General features: G+C 38.8%; 1 protein-coding gene across 1 annotated transcript in view; it reads right to left on the minus strand.

Moving 5' to 3' along the window:
• Positions 1-920: 920 nt before the first annotated feature.
• DNAJC5B (DnaJ heat shock protein family (Hsp40) member C5 beta) overlaps positions 921-20,543 on the minus strand; it is a 54,279-nt gene continuing 34,656 nt past the window's right edge. The window contains exon 4 of the mRNA XM_044657988.1: positions 921-1,012. Within this exon, the coding sequence (XP_044513923.1) occupies positions 921-1,012 (92 nt within the window). The remainder of the gene's footprint in view (positions 1,013-20,543) is intronic.

Consider the following 20,543-nt stretch of genomic DNA (forward strand, 5'->3'; position numbering starts at 1 on the left):
GGAATGACTTCCCAACAAATTCTGAGTCCTGGTTCAAAAGAATTGACCCAATTGATTGTGAGGTCTAATGTAGCAAAATAAATGAGGGGTGGGAGTGGGTGGGGAGGTGGTAAGAGAAGAGGGGAGAAATCAAGCAACAAGTATATATTTTGCAAATCCCAATTTTTGAAATGGTGATTTAGATCTTTTGAATTATATTTTAAGAGAATGCTTTGGGAGGTGCCCTTTGAGCTTATCCTTATCATATTCTACTGCTGCTCAAAAGTGAGTGAAAGCCAGCTCCTTTCTGTTTATGTGCAAGCATAAGATGCCTCCTACTTCCCCAGCAACAACAATCTGCAATGGTGCCATTTGCACATTCCAATGCCAACTTACTGGGAGTGAGTTAGGAAATCCCTCTGGTGCAATGGGTCATGGGAGAATGGCCTCCATTGAGAAATTTCTCCTCACCTCTCCTTTAAACATGCTCTTTTAGCAAAATCAGTGTCTGTTCTTGGAACTGCTTTTGGTTATTAGAAGAAAATAGTGATAGATGCTCTCCTCATTGACTTCCACTTTTAGCTTAGGGGCTTGGCAGAGGTTTTGGGTCATTGAAGGCACACTGATCCTAAAAACATGCTGGGTCCCTGGGGTTCTGGGCAGAACAGTGGGGCTCGGGGGATACACAAGGGACACTCTTCAGGCCTTTATTTGTCTAATTTTGAATCTGTTTCATTAGAAAGTCTACTCAAAGAGAATCTGCATGTTGAGAAAATTACATTGCAACCACCTGTGCCTAACCTCAAAATAAAGCATAAATGGGAAAGGAATTCCTGGGGGTTTGCAACATCCTTGGGGCTCTGTCCTTCAGGAATCCCTCCACTCCCAGGAGCAACGCTGCTGCTTCCAGAAGGACCCATAAACCTGAGCGAGCTGGGCATCTAGGAGTCTGCTGTATAGGTGCGACATTCTCTGATTAGTTGGGTTTTCTCGTTTGTGCAGGAAGGCTGGAGGGTGATTGGGAATTCTGCCTCTAAAAGAAACAAGGCAACATCGTCTACATTAGATCTCCTTTCAAGAGAAAATAATAAATGTATTTCAAGAGAAATCGATTAGGTATATCATTCAAGCCTTATATAAACATATGCACATACACATCCACGTCTATACATACCTACAATACATATGGGGGCAGCTAGGTGGTGCAGTAGATAGATTGCCAGGCCTACCGGCAGGAAGAGCTAAACTCAAATATGAATTAGGCCTGGAGTCAGGAAGGCTCATCTTCCTCAGTTCAAATCCAGCCTCAGATACTCACTAGCTGGGCGACCCTGGGCAAGTCACTTAACCCACTTTGCCTCAGTTCCTCATTTATAAAATGAGCTAAAGAAGGAAATGGCAAACCACTCCAGTATCTTTGTGAAGGAAATCTCAAAAAGGGGTCAAGGAAGAGTCAACAATACTCCCCCTCCCCGCCCCAACACACACACAGGGCAATATTTACTGGTATAATTTGCCCTACTGCCCAGCTCTACATTTTCTTGATATTCTCATTCTCTAACTTCAAAGCATCACAGAATTATCTCATCCACTCCCTCCTTTATCCTTTCATTTTATAGAAGAGAAAGCTGAGAGAAAAGTGACTTGCCCTAGGTCACATAAATTAGAGGCAAAGTTGGAACCAAGTGAAGTACATAAGAATTAATTGAGCCCTGGGAATACAAAGAAAAGCTCTCAAGGAGCTCACATTCTAATGACAGAGACAACATGCAAACAACTGAACGCACAAGATATATAGGAGACATGGGAGGAAATCCGCAAGGAAAGTTACTAGCAATGGAGTAGGGCAGGGTGGGAGGGAAAAACTGAGAAAAGCTTCTTGCGAGAGGAAGGTTTTGAACAGTCTTGAAGGAAGCCAGAGACACCAGGAGGCAGAGATGGGGAGGAAGAACATCCCATGCATGGGGACAGATGGTCAGTGAAAATGAATGGAATCAGGATGAGGTATCTTGTTCAAGAAACAGCAAAAAAAAACCAATGACTAGAACCAAGTGTGGAAAGGAATTTGGGCAAGTATTGGGGTCCTCATCTGTACATATTCTTTGAGATTCTCATCACCACTTAATGAAGAACATTGCCAAGTTCTGTTGGAGTTGAGTTTTATCTCTAGCTCCTTTCTTGATTTTTATTTCTGGTGAACTTCTGGTATCTTTCCTGCAATTCTTCCACCCTTTTGGCTACCCTTTACAGTAGCTAGACTAAATAATGTCCAGACATTATTCTCTTCCCTCCATCTTTTTCAGTTTAAAGCCTTTTTGATGAGATTGGTGAGACTTCAGGAAAAACACACCTTTACCTGCCCTCATTAGGTGCACTCCATCTCTGCCAAGAAACTGCATATATTTTAGTCCTTGGTCCCAAAATCCATAAAATGTTCTAAGATACCATCTTCTTTTTTAAACCCTTACCTTCCACCTTAGAATCAATACTGTGTATTGGTCCCAAGGCAGAAGAGTGGTAAGGACTAGGCAATGCAGGTTAAGTGACTTGCCCAGGGTCACACAGCTAGGAAGTGTCTGAGGCCATATTTGAACCCCAGATCTCCTGTCTCTAGGTCTAGCTTCTCAGTCCACTGAGTCACCTCAATGCCTCTTCCTTCCCAAGATACCATCTACTTAACCAATTGTTCACTTCTCAAATCAGCCTTTTTTTTTAATTTTCAATTTTTATTAATTTTTTACTTTTTAGAAAAATTCTCCATGGTTTCATGATTCATGTTCTTACCCCTCCCCCCCACAGCTGACGCACATTTCCACTGGTTTTAACGTGTCATTGTCAAATCTGCCTTTTACTTTGGAAACATTTGTCTTTGAATAGCAGCTCTGATGAAAATACCACCTGAACCCTTAAGGCTTTCAGTGTTTTTGCCTAAAACTTCATAGTTCTTAGTTGTGTTTTCTAGATTTTTTCTGGCAGTACCATCAAGTGTGAATCACCCAAAGTTAACATTAGTCATCAGGTTTGACAAGCCTTGGGAAGCTCTGACACAACCTGTATAAATGCCCCGAGAAAACAGTATACTTCTGTATTTTTATTTTTCAGACTACCAAAACTAACTCAGTATCCCTAACTAGGGAGTTAGCAGTCACCTAGCACTCATTTCTTTTTCCTTTGAACTAGAGGTTCTTAACTTGGGATCCATGAACATATAAAAAAAATAGATAAGTATATTTCACTACAATTGGTTTATCATTTCTGTACAATTTTATGCACTTAAAATGTTCTTTTGAGAAGGACCATAGGTTTCATCAGCCTGCTAAAGAGGTCCATCACACACACAAACAAGACTAAGAACCACTAACCCTAAACCTTATTGTCTAATTTCTTAACTGAAGGTACCAGTGGATTATTCCTCAAACTTAATATTCCTTGAAAGACAAGCAACTGTTTCCTTCTCAAAGAGTCTCATTCCCTTCTCTCATATTTATTTTTATTTAAATTTATTTGATATTTGATTTGTATTCATTTACACAGCCTTCTCCTCACTGGGCCATGGCTGGGATTAAGGTTTAAGGATATGGCCAAGCACGCAAGAAGAGAATGCTAAGCCTGGGAAGGGGTGAGTATGTCCAACATGAGGGAAGTAACTAACATATAGAACATTAAACTATGAGGAGCAAAGATAGAAAAGGGGACACGGGGAAGGGAATAAGCATTTAAATAGCATCTTCATGTCCCAGGCATGGTGCTAAGCACATTTCATAAATATTTTCTCATTCAATTCTCATAACAACTCTGTGAGGTAGGTGCTGTTATTATTCCCATTTTGCAGTTGAAGAAACAGAAGTTTAAGTGACTTATCCACAAGTTAATAAATATCTGAGGCCAATTTGAACTCAGGTCTTTATGACAGCACTTTATTCACTTCACTGACAATTGGTTGGGATAATAGCACTGGGGTTCCAGTGGATGTTCCTTTCCCTCATCCCTAGCTAGTGAACAGGACAGAGACCCAAGGCAGTCATATTCTGTGGAAGTAATTGCCCTCACGCTTACTAGTACAGAGGGACCAAGGGGAGATATGTAGGCAGCTCTTCGAAAGCCAAAGAGAGCTTGCTGATTACCCCAGAAAACTCTCTCGTATCAAGGGAACACATGGCTCCTGGGGGACATCAGAAGGGACAGCAAATACATGCTATATACTAGTCACTGCCAAGTTGGCCTGTTATCGCTTTCTGGAAGCAAGACTCTGAGTCCCACATCTTTTGTATTAGAGATTCTTGTGGTCAGTTTCCTAGAGTCTTACCAGCTCTTTTTTCACTTTCTTCTATTCTTGAGTCCCTTTTATTTCTCCTCAAAGCCTTCTCCTCTATCATCTCTAGTCATTTTCCTTCTCAGACCCTCCCAAATTTCTCCTCCCTCCATTTTGATCAATGACCTTTATCAGAATTTGAAAACTCTCCAAATTTCTTTCTTCATAAATCCTTCTTTCTTTTCCTTCTACTTGGGGGTTCTTTTCTTTGAGTAATAAATGACATATACAAAATACAGGTAATCTCTCTTCTAAATACTAGCCTTTTCTGTACTTAAAGTCAGTCTTCACCACCTCTACTGCATCTTTTACTCTTCAGGCTCTCCATTTGCATTTCTTGAGGTGACACTTCATCCTCCCTGGGCAAGCTATGGTTTGTCAATGTTCCTTTTAAAACTGAACACTAAATTAGATGTGGTCAATCTAGAACAAAATATAATGGTGCTGCCTTGTTAGGGACATTCTACTTCCATGAATGCAGCCCAAGAATTGATTAGTTTTTTGTCAGTCAGATCTCACCTTTTGCCTTTAGTCAACACTTTTCAGGAACTGTTATAATATGGTCATTGAGCCCAAATTTCACCATCTTATCCAAAAGAATAGAGGTAAAATGGACAGAATTGGGAAGCAAGAAGCTTAGGGTTCAAATTCTGCCTTAGTATATTAGCTATGTAACCCTGACCAAATCATTCAACTGTCGTGCTCCAAGCAATTACATAGAACTTATTGAAGTGATTATAGATCCTTTGTGAATATACAAGGATATAACTGGAGACTGTCAAATACTTTGCTGAAAACAATATGCATTCATAGCATCTTCCTGATCTACTAATTTTAAGCAATGATCTCAAAAAAATACAAAAGTTAGTTTGTACAGCTAATCTCCACTGAACCCATGCTGGCCACTAATAATCTTTATATTCTTTTCTAAGTGCTTATAAATAATTTTAAAAATCTATTCTAAGGGGGCAGCTGGGTAGCTCAGTGGACTGAGAGTCAGGCCTAGAGATGGGAGGTCCTAGGTTCAACTCTGGCTTTAGACACTTCCCAGCTGTGTGACCCTGGACAAGTCACTTGACCCCCATTGCCCACCCTTACCACTTTTCCACCTAGAAGCCAATACACAGAAGTTAAGGGTTAAAAAAAAATCTATTCTAGAATATTAACAATGATTTGTATAAAGCTTGCTAGTTGTTTCTAGAATTGAAAAAAATTAAAAAATTTGTCTGTTTCTGATTTTGGTTCATTATTGTTTAGTAATCTTAAAAGTTTTATCTGATTCTTTATGACCCCATTTTGGGGTTTTCTTGGCAAAGATATTGGAGTGGTTTAATATTTCCTTTTCTAGCTTTTTACAGATGAGGAAACTGTGGTGAACAGAGTTAAGTAACTTAAGTGACTTGTTCAGGGTCACAATTCTAATAAGTTTGTGAGACTGGATTTCAAAACAGGAAAATGAGTCTTGACTTCAGGTCTGTACTCTATCCACTTCACCACCTAGCTGCCTTGATTTTGGTACCCTACCTATTTAATCACAGTTTCTCCTTTTATTTTTACTTAATATTTTGAATATTTATATTTTTAAAAATATATTTTATTTTTCCAATTACATGTAATAACAATTTTCAATATACATTTTCCAAAATTATAAGATTCAAATTTTCTGTCTCCCTTCCTTATCTTCCCCCTCCTGGCAATGGTAAGCAATTTGATCTGGGTTATATATTATCATGCAAAACTTACTTCCATACTGATCATTACTGTAAGAGAATACTCTTATAAAACCAAAACCACCAAATAAAAACACAAATAAACTAAAGTGAAAAATAGTATGTTTTCTGTGTTCTGATCCAACAGCTCTTTATCTGAAGGTAGTTAATCACTGTTTCTCAAGGATCATTTACATTAGGTTTGAGATCACATCTGCAATTTCCCTCAGTGTGCAGGACTTAATTCTTGGGACCTTATTTTGTATTCTACCTTACCCTCTTTTCAAGGGCTTACATGTACTTTTATTATCTCTTCATTTCAAATGCCTCTTTAAAGTTGCTTTCCTCTTTCCTCTTTAATAGTCATTCACCTGAAACAATATACTCAAAACAAAACTGAGTAATTCCATACTACTTTTCTCAAGCAATCACCCTGTGCTTTCCTTGTTTTTCTTGCTCTTTTTGTCATCAGTGCTTTTCCCAAATTTCAGGTTATCTTGGAAATGTACTCTCTTAACAATATTCTTATAGGCCCAGATTACTCTATCAGCAATTGAGAAGCTTCTTGTATTGTCATACTGTAGTCCCTTTTTTTAACTTAAAAATTTTTTTCATTACATGTAGAAACAATTTTTGGCAATTGTTTTCTGACATTTTATAATTTATATCTCTTGCTCTCTCCTTCCCCCATTCCAGGCAATAAATAGTTTGATATAGGTTATACCAGTGTTTTCATGCAATGCATATTTTCATATTGCTCATGCTGTGAGGAAGACACATAAAATAAAAAATTTATGAAGGAAAAAAAGTGAAAGATATCATGCTTTGATCTGCAATCAGATTCCAATAGTTCCTTCTTTGGCTGTAGATAGCATTTTTCATCATGAGTCCCTCGTGGATATCTTGGAAACTTGATTTGCAGATAATAGTTTAGTCTTCCACAGATGATCATTATATAATATTTCTGTTACTGTACATAGTATTCTCCTGGTTCTGCTTACTTCATTTTTCATCAATTCATATAAGTCTTTCTGAATTCATCTTTTTCATCATTTCTCATGACACAATAGTATTCCATTGCAAACATATACCACAACTTTTTCAGCCATTCCCCAATTTCCAATTCTTCATAACTACAAAAAGAGCTGCTAAAAATATTTTGGTGTAAGTAGGTCCTTTTCCCTTATCTCTAATCTTTTTGGGATATAGTACTGGTATTGCTAAGTTTGAAAGTATATTGTTTTATGGCCCCTTGGGCATGGTTCTATATTGATCTGCATAATGATTGTATCAATTCACAGCTCCACCAACAGTGTGTTAGTGTCTCAATATTTCCACATTCCCTCCAACATTTATCATTTTCCTTTTCAATAAAGTTAGCCAATCTGATAGGTGTCAGGTGGTACCTCAGAGTTGTTTTAATTTGCATTTCTCTAATTAATAAGTGATTTGGAGCATTTTTTCATATAACTATAGATAATTTGAATTTCTTCATCTGATAACCTATTCATATCCTTCAACCATTTATCAATTAGGGAATGCTTTCTATTTTTACAAATTTGAGTAAGTTCTCTACATATTTGAGAGATTAGGCCTTTGCCAGAGACACTTGCTATAAAATTTTCTCCCCAATTTGTTGTATTCTTTCTAGTCTTGCTTACATTGACTTTGTTTATATGGAAACTTTAAATTTAAAGTCATCAAAACAATTCATTTCATTTTTCATAATGTTCTCTATATCTCATTTGGTCACAAATTCTTCCCTTATCCATGAATCTGAGAGGTAAACTTTGCTGTGTTCCCCTAATTTGTTTATGGTGTCATCCTTTATTTCTGGATTGAGTATCATTTTGACTTTACCTTGGTCTATGGTGTGAAATGTTGGTTTCTGTTTTCCAGTTTTCTCAGAAATTTTTGTCAAATAGTGAGTTCTTCCCTCCCCTCCCCCCAAGATTAGATCATTGGATTTATCAAATACTGGGTTACTATGGTCATTAACTACTGTGTATTGATTTCCTAACCTATTCCAATGACTCATTACTCCATTTCTTAGCCAATACCAGATTGTTTTGATGATTACCACCTTATAGTATATTTGAGATCTGAAATGGTTAGGCCTTCCTTCCTTCATATTTTTCCCCATTAATTCCCTTGACATTCTTGGCCTTTTGTTGTTCTAGATGAATTTTATTATTTTTTCTAGCTCTATGAAATAATTTTTGGGTAGTTTGATTGGCATAGCACTGAATATATAAATTAATTTAGGCAGGCTTGTCATTTTATTATTTTGGCTTGGCCTGTCCATGAGCAATTAATGTTTTTCCAATTGTTTAGGTCTGACTTTGTGTGAAAAGTAATTGTGTTTATATAGTTGCTGGATTTGCTTTGGTAGGTATACCTCCAGGTATTTTATATTATATACAATTATTCTAAATGGACTTTCCTTTTCTCTCTCTTGCTTTTAATGATTTATGTGGATTTTGTATCCTAAAACTTTGTTAAAGTTTGGAATTATTTCTATTAGTTTTTTGGCTCATTCTTTGGGGTTCTCTATGTATATCAACATATCATCTGCAAAAGTGATAATTTTGTTTCCTCATTGTTTATTCTAATTTCTTATATTTCTTTTTCTGTTCTTATTGCTATAGCTAGCATTTCTAATATAATGTTAAACAGTATTATTGAGCACCCCGATTTACCTGTGATGTTATTAGAAAGGATTCTAGTTTATCTCCAGTATAGATAATGCTTGCTGATATTTTTAGATAGATGGAAGGAAGGTTCCATTTATCCCAAGTTTTAGTGTTTTTATAAGAATGAGTACCATACTGGCTTCTTTATAAATCTACTAAACTTTTACTTTCTCATTGAAATATAGTTTGAAATTCCATAATTAAACTTTCAAAGGAGAGACTTTGAGGTTGACTAATTCAACTCTCTCATTTTAGAGAGGAATCTGCAAGCCCAGAGAGGACAAGGAACTTACTCCAGATTACACTGGTAGTGGAGTGGAAACACAGAAGAAAAACAAACGCTTGAACACATGGATTGATGTGGACATGTTTGGGGATGTAGACTCAAAACAAACACCCTAGTACAACTATCAATAATATGGAAATAGGTCTTGATTGATGACACATGTTAAAACCAGTGGAAATGCACGTCAGCTATGGGGGGGGGGGGGAATTGGGGAGGTGAAGGGGAACGTAACAACTTGAATCATGTAACCATAGAAAATTTTTCTTAAAAAAAAAAAAAAGATTACACTGGTAGTTAGTGACAGGGCGAGGATTCAAATTGAGGTTCTAAATTTAGGGATCTCTCATTTCAATAAGAATTTTCTATTATGTATAAACCATATTTTCTTTTCCAATTTCCTGACCATGGGGCTATATCTCTTTCCTCTGAAACCTGAAATTTTCTTTTCTAAATTCTAGGATATATATATAACTATAGCTCATGCTTCTTTTTTCCATACTATTAGAAACTCTGGGTTAAAAAGGTGATTTTTCTCCCAAATTCTGTCACTTCCATAGCTTTGTTGTTTAGAAATTTAAACAGTTTGGAAATGACCAGTCAGTTCAGAATAAGATCTATGCATGTGAGGTCAGATCACTGACTAGTCAGAGCAAAGAATAAAGATGAGAAGAAAATTTATCTGACCTATTTAAATGACTACTGAACCAAAAATAAAATGGGAAACAGACAAAGAAAAAGACACTGACATAAGCTTTCATCATTTCCTGCATAGAATTGGTTGACCAAAATTAATTGCCAAAATGAGGAAGCCAAAAGAACCCAGGAATTGCCTCTGCCAGTCAACACTTTATATCCTTGCTTTGAACAAATTGTGTCCTCTGACAAGTAAAAGTAAATAAATCATTGAGGACTCCTAGCCTTTTAAGCCAGATTCATAGACTACTTTGAATCTAATCACTCTATCGAGAGAACCCATTTTTAAGGAAAGGACACCCAGGTACTAGAGACAGGAAAAAAAGCTGTCCTGAGGGCCTCCTGAGGCTCTTTCTTTGGACATTGAAACCCTGATTCCCTGGTCAAAGGCATCCCATCGCTTCTCACCCATCAAGACTTCAATCAACGAGTCAGCTAAGTTTTGGGACTCCATTTTGGGAACAATCTCTTAGGCTCCTTTTCCCATCACCCAACCTTGCTGAGAGACCCTTTCCAGTTTAACTTGCAATTATAGAAAGGATAGAAATAGAAACAGAAGGAGAAGTGGCGAGGGGAGACGCTTAGGAGTGGGAACCCCAAAGGTTCCCACCTGAGTGATAGACCCCATAGAAATAGAGAAGAGGGCACCCCCAAATCCCTCTGCCCTTCACCCCTTTCCCCAATCCCTATGTTGATATTAATAAAAGCCATTCGTTAGTCAGACAGCGTTCCAAAGTGCCTGAGAGACGAAGGGGAGGGGAATCACAGCTTGGTCTGGCGGCCTCCATCTTGAAGCCAGACCACCTGCTGTGAAGTTAGCTTACCTCAGGGGAGGCTTGCCTGAACCCCGTCCTCATTCATAATCTGATTGGGGTCCCCCATACCTCATCTTATAGGGAAGCCTTGCTCCCAACTCCTGTGGGGTGGCACGACCATCCAGGTCACCCAGTTTAGGGGTGACACCCCCTCAAAGTCTCCTAGTGCATATTTGGCAGGAGGGGAGAGCTAGAAGAGAGTCTCACCTCATAGACTCTCCCTCTCCCCTCTATCATAACACTGGTTACTTGGTTCTTATTATTATAGAAGGTTCTACCACAGGTTGGGCATGAACAGCCCATGTAAACATTTGGGATGGAGATATCTCCAAATTTGCACATCTCACATTTTCTTTGAGCTACTGCAATTCTACTTTGCTCATAGAGCATAGTGCCTTCTTCTGATGTGGGCATGCCATGTAGAATGGTCCTGTGTCAGTGTCTCCTAAGTCTCACAATCCATACCAAAGTTCTTCAGAGAGAGCTTAGGAGTGTCCTTGTATCCCTTCTGACCTCTGGGTGAGCACCTGCCTTGTGTGACTTCTTCATAAAATAAATAATCTTTTAGGCAAATGTGTCTTTGGTATTTGAACAATGTGGCAGCCCATTGGAGTTACACTCTCTGCAACAGTCTGAATGCTTGACAGTTCTGTACTTTATATTGCCAGATGATTTTTAGAATCTTCCCAAGACAATTCAAATGGAAGCAATTCAGTTTCCTTCTATGGCACTGATAGACTGTTCAGGTTTCAGTCATACAATAATGAAGTCAACACAATGGCTCTATTTTCAATTCAATAATTTCAATCTATCTTCAATTTGATAGGTGGTGTAATACCTCTTCTCTCCTACACTTTCCTTCAGAAGCTCCCAAACACCAAGATAGCTCTGGCAATATGAGTATCAACCTTATGATCTATATGTTCATTCCTGGAAAGTGTATTACCAAGTTAAGTGAACTTATCCATGGCATTCAAAATGTCTCCATTTGCTATAACCAATGGTTCCACACATGAATGGTGCAGTACTAGCTGGTGGAGAACCTCTGTTTTCTTTGTGTTAATTGTGAGGTCAAAATTAGCACAAGTGGCAGAGAATCAATCCATGCATCTGTTGCATGTCCATAGTGAAAGTCAGTGATAGCATCTGCTACCAGAGGAAGCAGCAAGAACCACAGAAGAAATAGTTCTTAGTGGACACAACTAAAAGTCCAGAAATCACTTGGGACTAATCCTAGATAAAGCTATTAGAACACACACACACACACACACACACACACACACACACACACACACACACACACACACACACAAATACACCCTTCTCCTTATATCTCTCTCCTTTGTTAGTACTCTGACTCTACAGCTTTAGCATCTAGAATTTTCTCCTTCTACCTTTCAGCATGGTGCAATGGAATAAATACTGACTCTAGAGACAAAAGAACTAGGTTCAAATCCCACTCTGATCATTAGTAACTATATGACTTTGGAAAAATCACTTAACCTTTCTAGGTCTCAGTTTCCTCATTTCTAAAGTGAGGGGGTTGACTTGATGGCTGCTGAGATCCCTTGTAGCTCTGGATCTAAAATCTTGCTCTCAGATCCTTCATTGATTGGAGCAAATGGTGTTGATAACAATTTAAAGTGTCAATAAAGGACTTAAACTGGAACCCTATGGGGAGATTTTCCTGTGTGGTTGAGAAGGCCATTAAAGAATAATTGGGAAATGGGAATTAAAATGGATCTGAGGTACAACCTCACACCTATCAGATTGGCCAATATGACAGTAAAGGAAAATGATAAATGTTGGAGGGGATGTGGCAAAATTAGGAGACTAATGCATTATTGATAGAGCTGTGAACTGATCCAGCCACTCTGGAGGCCAATTTGGAATGATGTCCAAAGGGCTATAAAACAATGCATACCCTTTGATCCAGTCCACTACTAGGACTGTACCTCAAAGAGATAAAATAAAAATGGGAAAGGACCTGTTTGTTCAAAAATATAGCTGCTCTTTTGGTGGTGGCAAAGAATTGGAAAATAAAGGGACGTCTCTCCATTGGGGAATGGATGAACAAAATGTGGTATAGGCTAGTGACAACATTATTGTGCTATAAGGAATGATGAACAAAATGATTTCAGAAAGAGCTAGAAAGACCTATGTGAACTGATTCAGAATGAAATAAGCAGAACCATAAAAACATTGTACACAGTAACAGCAATATTATGGAATGATCAAATGTGATAGACTTTACTACTAACAGCAATACAATGATCCAGAACAATTCTGAGGGACTTATTACAATGAATGTTTTCTATCTCCAGAGGAAGAACTGTCGGAGTAGAAATGCAGATGACAGCATATGATTTATCACTTTTTTATTTGGGCATATGTTTGGGAGTTTTGGTTTTATAAGATTATTCACTTATAAAAACAAACAATATGAAAATATGTTTTGCATGATAATACATGCATACCTCAGATTGAATTGCTTGCCAGCTCAGGAAAGGGGGGAGGGAAGAAGGGAGGGAGACAATTTGAATCATATAACTTTGGAAAACTTATATAGAAATTTGTTATTAAATTTTTTTTTAATTTTGTTTAAAGAATTACTGGCCCAGAGGCAGCTAGGTGGTTCAGTGCATAGCCAGACCTAGAGAAGGGAGGAACTGGATTCAAATGTGGCCTCAGACATTTCCTGGCTATGTGACCCTGGGCAACTCACTTAACTCCAATTGTCTAGCCTAAAGTGGGCGCTACTGCCCCCTGGTGGGTGCTGCAGCAATCCGGGGGGGTGGTGATGGTCACAGGTGTGTTTATCTTTCCTATTAATTGCTATTAAAATTTAAAAAAATTTAATTTCCAGGGGGCTAAGTAATATTTTTCCTGGAAAGGGGGTGGTAGGCCAAAAAAGTTTGGGAACCACTGGTCTAGCCCTTACAACTTTTCTGCTTTGGATTGAATACTCAGTTTTGATTCTAAGACTGAATGTAAGGGTTGAAAAAATTTGGCTCACCAAAACCTCCTGATTTCTCACAGCCACTATTCATCTTCCCTTTTGTAAGAATGCAAGTTAAGTGTCACTAGGACACAAGAGAGAATGATGAAGCCATTTGCTCAATATAGCTTACATTAGAATTCCATGAGGTGTGTATATATTTTCTTTCTTTCTTTTTTTTTTTTTTAAACCCTTGTACTTTTGGTGTATTGTCTCATAGGTGGAAGAGTGGTAAGGGTGGGCAATGGGGGTCAAGAGACCTGCCCAGGGTCACACAGCTGGGAAGTGGCTGAGGCCGGGTTTGAACCTAGGACCTCCTGTCTCTAGGTCTGACTCTCACTCCACTGAGCTACCCAGCTGCCCCCTGTGTATATATTTTCATAAAAATCCAAGATTTAAAATTTTGTTTGAGAAAAATTTCAGGGAAATAAGCTTGCTAACTCCTTGAATCCAGAAAATGAACTATTTGGAGAAAGATACCTTGCAGAAACCTACACTGCATCAGAAGACCCAGTATAAAATTTGGGGTGCAATTGATTGAACTGAAGTGGATTGAACACATTTATTTTGAATGTAAACTTTTATACCAAAGGGGACTGCCCCCTAATTGGCTCTTTGTCAATGTACCTAGCAAACATTGGTTTTGCTTTCTCTCTCTTCTATTTCCCTCTTATCTCTAACTATTGTAGTTTCCTTTCAGAAGGTGAGATATTGTATAACCTGTAGTTAGAAGATTTTTAGAGGTATAAGCCAATTGTGTTAAATGATTAATTGGGGAGACTAATCTCCCAAATGATCACAGTGGGGGGAGGGGATTGTGAAGATGGGATTAACTCTCCCCTGCCCATTTTTAGATTTAGTCACCAAAAGTGTATACACCCCACTTATCATTAAATATGAAGAGGTTTGTGACCCATGTGTGCTATAGTGAGTGATGAATCAGAATCAACTGACTGCCCTTTGGGCGGTCCTAAGCAAAGCTATAGCTGCAATTGGTCCATGTAAAGTGGAAGGAAGGCACAGGAAGTGACAAAAGGAATGGTCTTTAAAAGTGGCAAGAACTTCCAGTGAGGAGTTTTTTCATCTTCAAACTTGGCCCTGGAGGAGCTCCAGCTGGGGACCTCGAACTGCTCTTTGATTTTTCCCTTAGAACTACCACGTGGGTGAGTGAAAAAGGCTTACTCCCTTTCCTGGCTTTTCTGAGAGGTACTAGCCTCTGGAGAGGCTCCTTATCTTGGAGGAAGCCTGTGGCTTAAAACCTTGTTTAATTTACCTCTGGGCCTCTGGAGCCCTGCCTGGTTTGGACTGGGCCAGAGTAATTATCTACTCTCTCTCTAATTTCCTTACTTTCACTCTTTCCCTCTATTTTATAAATAAATTGCTAGAAAGTAATTCTGACTTGAGTAATAATTTTGGCGACCACATTTTTATATATTTAGTCCAACCCTTTAATTTTTTACCCTTCAGAGGTCCAATACAAGTGTTCCCTCAAACAGCTAAAAGCAGACTTAAAGGTTTTCCAATTTCTGATCCAGTTGAGCCTCCAAAGGCCCAGACCCCAGTTCTAATTCTGTCATTTTACTAGGAGCTCTCAGTTGTTTCTTTTTACAACTGTTTGGATTTGGGGGCTCTATATCTTCTCAGCCTAGTTTCCAGGCACACATAATGGATGACTATGAAGTAGTATATAAATGCCAAAGATAAAAAGGCAACGATTTATACAGATTCTAGATTTAGTCCAACCCTTTAATTTTTAACCTTTACAGTAGTATAGGGAAAAGACCATTGGGTTTGGACCCGAGTTTTAATCCTGGTTCTGAAATTTCCTAGGTATATGACCTTGGGGAAGTCAGTTAGTTTCTTTCTTAAGAAGAGAATGAGGGATTGGACCAAATGAGCTCTGGCCTTTAAGTTCTAAATCCTCTTATTTATGACCTATGATTGGCTATATAATGCTAATTTTGGTTGAATTTTTGCCTAGGCTTTTCTAAAATGTGAACACTTTGGATAGATATGGGTATGAAAATAAAAATGGACTATTTGGCAGGACAGGGATGGAAAAGTATTTTCCAGCCAAGGTAGCTGCCATCTTTGAATATATATTCAAATATATATATATATTTCTCTCCCTGTGGGGCTGTGGCCATGTAACACATTGCTACTGTGGTCAGCAATAGGATTCCAGATTTTAAAGTCTTCTTTCAGATGTTTTGGGAAATGCTTATGAGTTTATTACTTTAAAGTTTTCCTAAGGTCTGGGTGGACCACATTATTTCATTCTTCTCATTATTGTCTTAGCAACCTATCATTGATATTGAGAAGACGGTAATATAATTAAGCTTCATTACAGTTATAGCCTCCACATTTGGCTTAAAAAACACTACCTGTTCTGAATTTCGAGGTGATAGGGGGACATGTTCAGACCCTTCTGCCTTTTTTCCTAGGCAGTAAAATGTCATGGTGAGCCTCAAATATAAAGTACAGAGATAGCTTAATATCTTAGCCAAGAGCAGGAGTCTAATTACACACCATACGGCATGACCTCAGTGGTTAGAAAACAGTTTGGGTTCTTTCCAGGGGGAAAAGCAAGAGTGAGTAAGCTGTAAACACATTTCTGGATGTGCTACAGCTGACATCTTGGATACAAGGTCATACTTCAACAACTACTCCTTTAGAGACCATATCAAAAAAGCTGGGGGAAAAGGAGTAAAGGAGTGGGGCTGGGTGGAAGGATGACTCTATGAAGACAGTGCTTCATTAAGCTTTGAATAGGGATTTTTGTTGTCTTGTAATTTCCCTTTGGGAGATTCAATTCAATATTCATTAAATAAATACTTCCTGTGTGAAAGGTCACGAGACTCACTCATACAAGCACAAATGCACACAATGTGTGTGACTAATCAGGGTAGTGATGAGATAAAGAGCTGGTTTGATAGTCAGGAAAACCTTTGTTCAAGTCGTGCGTCAGGCTATGTGACCCTGGGCCACCCTCTAAAGTACCAACTTGCCTTGGTGTAGAGAGTTTCCTCATTTGGAAATTCCCTGGATCAATGAAATTACAAGTCAAATTAGAGGGAGGGAGGGAAAGGTAATAACAAGAGCTCAAGTTGCTTTGAGTTTTGCAAATCACTTTACATGTATGATCTCATTTGATCCTCATAACAAGCCTGTGAAACAGGTGATGCTGCTATCCCTTTACAGATCCCTTTAGAGATACACTTTATAGATGGGGACATTGAAACTGGGATAAGTTAAATGTCTTGCCAAGGATCACCCAACTAGTTAAGTGTCTGATGGAGGATTTGAGCTCAGGTCTTCCTTGGATACAATATGTACATGGAGAAGGACAACACTGTTTTGGGGAGCAGTCACCTTGCAACCTGCTGTCCTTAGCTATAAGATGATTTTGTTGAGTCAGAATCAACAGAGCACATCTTAAAACATTATTTTCTTTCTAGTAATGGGATTGTTATTGTTGAATTGTGTCTGACTCTTTGTGACCCTATTTGGAATTTGAATAGTTTGTCATTTCCTTCTTCAGATCATTTTATAGATGAGGAAACTGAGACAAACAAGGTTAAGTGCCTTACTCAGGGAGGTCAAATTTGAATTCGGGTCTTCTTGACTTTAGGCCCATCATCCTATCTACTGGACTACCTATTTGATGATAGGTCATCACTAGACCATCACCATATTCTCATTAGGCACCTTCCCATCCAAAAGCATAACCCTTCAACATAGCAGGCCAGGGTAAAGGATATAATGTGTGTTTTCCAGAGAGAGCTCCTCATTGCATAAAGTTAGATGGTTTGTCTTGTGACCTTGCCATGGTCAATTATGGGAGAAGAAAATGTAGACAAACTGGTAGGAGACCCAGGACTCTCGATTCTCATTCCAGCATTTTTTTCATTATAATAAGTATGGAAACCCAAGTAGGATCAGCTCTAAGGCCTGCTTATGAATCCTAAAATTACAAGACCAAGCTCCCTTACTGGCCAGAGGGGGTGAGGGGTACTTTTCATTCTCATTACTAAAGAGACTTCAAGTAGCTCCTGGGAGAGATACCTGGAAAGAGATCATTATTTCTAATAGTAGCAGAAGTCTTTCCCCATCCATTCCAAAATGGATGGAAAGAGAGACAGAGATATAGATTGTAAAGAAATTAATATTAGAAGTATTAAGGAAGCTTGAGGCAGCTAGAAAATACTTCCAGTTGTTTAATTTAAGTCATTCGGGGGGGGGGGGGCGGGAAATAGTATTTGATATAACAAATTTTGATTTGTATGGATTGAGGAGTTGGTATATAATACATTCCATCATGTCTTTTATCAGGGAGCTGTCAAGCATCAGAATACAACTGATGAGCATATGTCTATATGAGAAGCATATGTCTATAGTTAGCTCTTGTTCAGTCTTGTATGGGATAGGGAGATGACAAAGGACTAAATGGATGTCACCGTTAGCAGCCCTGAGAGCTCATCCTACCTGGGCTTCACTCTGGCAGATGAGAGTCTCTGAATAACAGACAGGTTAAAACAGATATATTAGCAATGCTTTTTTTCAAAATCATCGCCAAGGGTGGAAATGAAATCATCTGTGGTCATCAGAGGCTGGCCACATCTCTCCTGCAGAAGCAAAGTGTGATGCGTGGTTGTTATATGTACTCAAGGTAACGTCCCAGGCTTTATTTGAAGGAATGAGCCAGATAATTCACATAAAAGCATTCCAGCCCTCCCTTAAGAACACCCTGTATAATCTGAGTGAAGTCTTCTTTCTCTGGTAATAGACACTGACTATTCTGTTCTTGTAATATCCTCATCTAATGTACGTTAAAAAGGGAGTAGTTTGAAGGGAGAAAAGAAAGAAAATGAGTTTAAAGTAATAAATTTCAGATAATATATGACAGAGTCTATCTGGAGAAATTTCTCTATTTGGAATGTCCAAATGTCCATTTAGATGTTGTTTAAACTAGAAAAACAATTAGAATCCCCCAAATCATGCAGTAGAGACATCACTAGTTTTGGTGGCATTGGACCTTCCATGTATTAGCTGTGGAACTTGAGAAACTCGCATCAGGCCTTAGTTTTGTCAAATGTAAAGGGACCTGGATAGGGCATAAGCTTTTTGCGGGCAAGGACTATTTTGCATATGTCTTTGTATGCCCTGTGTCTAGCACACTGCTTGACACACGCTAGGTACTTAATGAATGCTTGATGATTATTTGACTTGTTTAGTTTTTCAGCCAATAAGTAATAGTCTCAGTCAGGCAGTCCCAGTCAATCAGTCAATTCAGTAATGAGCCCATTTGGGGGGTTTCTTGGCAAAGATATTGATATTGGAGTATTTTGCCATTTCCTTCTCTGGCTCATTTTACAGATGAGGAAACTAAGGCAAACAGAGTCACACAGCTAGTAGGGGTCTGAGGTTGAATTTAATTCAGGCCATAACAGCAGGCCCTCGAGCTCTCTCCACTGTACCACCTTGCTGACTGAATGACTGGATGACTTCAACAATCCTTTCCTACACTAAATCTATGATGTCAGGATATTATATGCCAGAACTGAGTGACTAGTTAAAAATGCTGTAGAAGGAATTCCTATACTTAGTAAGATTTGGACCATTTGCCCTCTAAGCCCTGCCAATGCCTGAGATCCTATTATTAGTCCTGAAAGGAAATGAAAAGAAGGAACAAACTGATGACTAAATAAGAAACTCATGTTGGCTGCCTTTTTTTTTTCTTTCTTTCCAAGTTACTAAAGCAAAATTCTCAAAGCCAGAAATGTCTCACAAGCATGGTGGGGGTAGGCATAGATCTCCCTATCTCCCCCACACTGGAAAACCAGTGGCCACTCATAGGCCTGCTATCCCACTACTGGTGAGTACTGGAGCATTAATATGCTCTGTTTCTGACTTGGCCCAGCTTGACCCTCCCTAGACCTTGTGAGTGCTGAACTTAGTGCAGATGCCAATGGCCTTTAAGCCCTACCATCGCTCAGAACTGCTAAACCAGCCTCCAGCTCCCTAGGAGCAGGAACCACAGCCTCAGACCCCTACCATTAAGCAGAGGTAGTAACATGAGAGAGTTCATTCCTGATAGTCCCTTTCAAAGTCCTCTAAATGCCATCAGGGCAGGATTCATCTGCAATATTTCCACACAGGAACTGAAACACACACAAGGAATAGCTTTCAGATGGACTTTCTCTAACACTTTATCTATAAAAGAATTTTCTTTCACTGTGTATTAATTTGTAAGCTAAACAAATCTTTCAGAAGTCTCACAGAGGTAGCAAATTTCAGGGTCAGAAGAGACCTCAGTTGCCATCTAGTTCAAACTGTCCCTGAATAGGATTTCCACTATAATATGCCTATGTGGGCAGCTGGGTGGCACAATGGACAGAGTGCTTGGCCTAGAATCAGGAAGACCTGGGTTCAAATCTGGCCTGAGACATTTACTAGTTTGTGTGACCCTGGAGACAAGTCACTTTATCCTGTTTGCCTTTGTTCTCTCATCTGTAAAATGAGCTGAGGAAGGAAATGGCAAACCCATTCCAGGATCTTTGCCAAGAAAACCCCCACAAGCGATCACAAAGAGTTGAACATGATCGAAACAACTAAAGAATAGTGATATCCATGTGGTCATCCATCTTCTGCTTTCAGTTTTCCAATGAAGAAGAACCTATTGCCCTCTGATGCTCCCTGAAAAAAGCTCAACTTTTTAGGTTTTCCTGACAGCCAACCAAAATTTGTCTTGTAGAGCCAAAGGGAATGAGTCGATCTTCTATATGATAAACCAACAAACACAGAGTTCTTCTCTTCTCTTGACTAAACAACTCTAGTTCATTCATCAGATCCTCATATAGCAGGGACTGAGGGACTGCCACCTTGGCTGTCCCCTCATGGATGCTCTCTGACTTATCAATGTTCCATTGAAATGGATTGCCTAGTAGACAGAGGGAAAATCTTAAAGAAGTAAATTAAATGCATTCACACATAGCATAGGTGCTGACAACAGAATGTCTGTTTTTAAATGCACAGAAAAAGGAGTGGTCTTTTCCTTC

The sequence above is a fragment of the Gracilinanus agilis genome, chromosome 1 (assembly GCF_016433145.1).
Source record: "Gracilinanus agilis isolate LMUSP501 chromosome 1, AgileGrace, whole genome shotgun sequence".
NCBI classification, from domain to species: Eukaryota; Metazoa; Chordata; class Mammalia; order Didelphimorphia; family Didelphidae; genus Gracilinanus; species Gracilinanus agilis.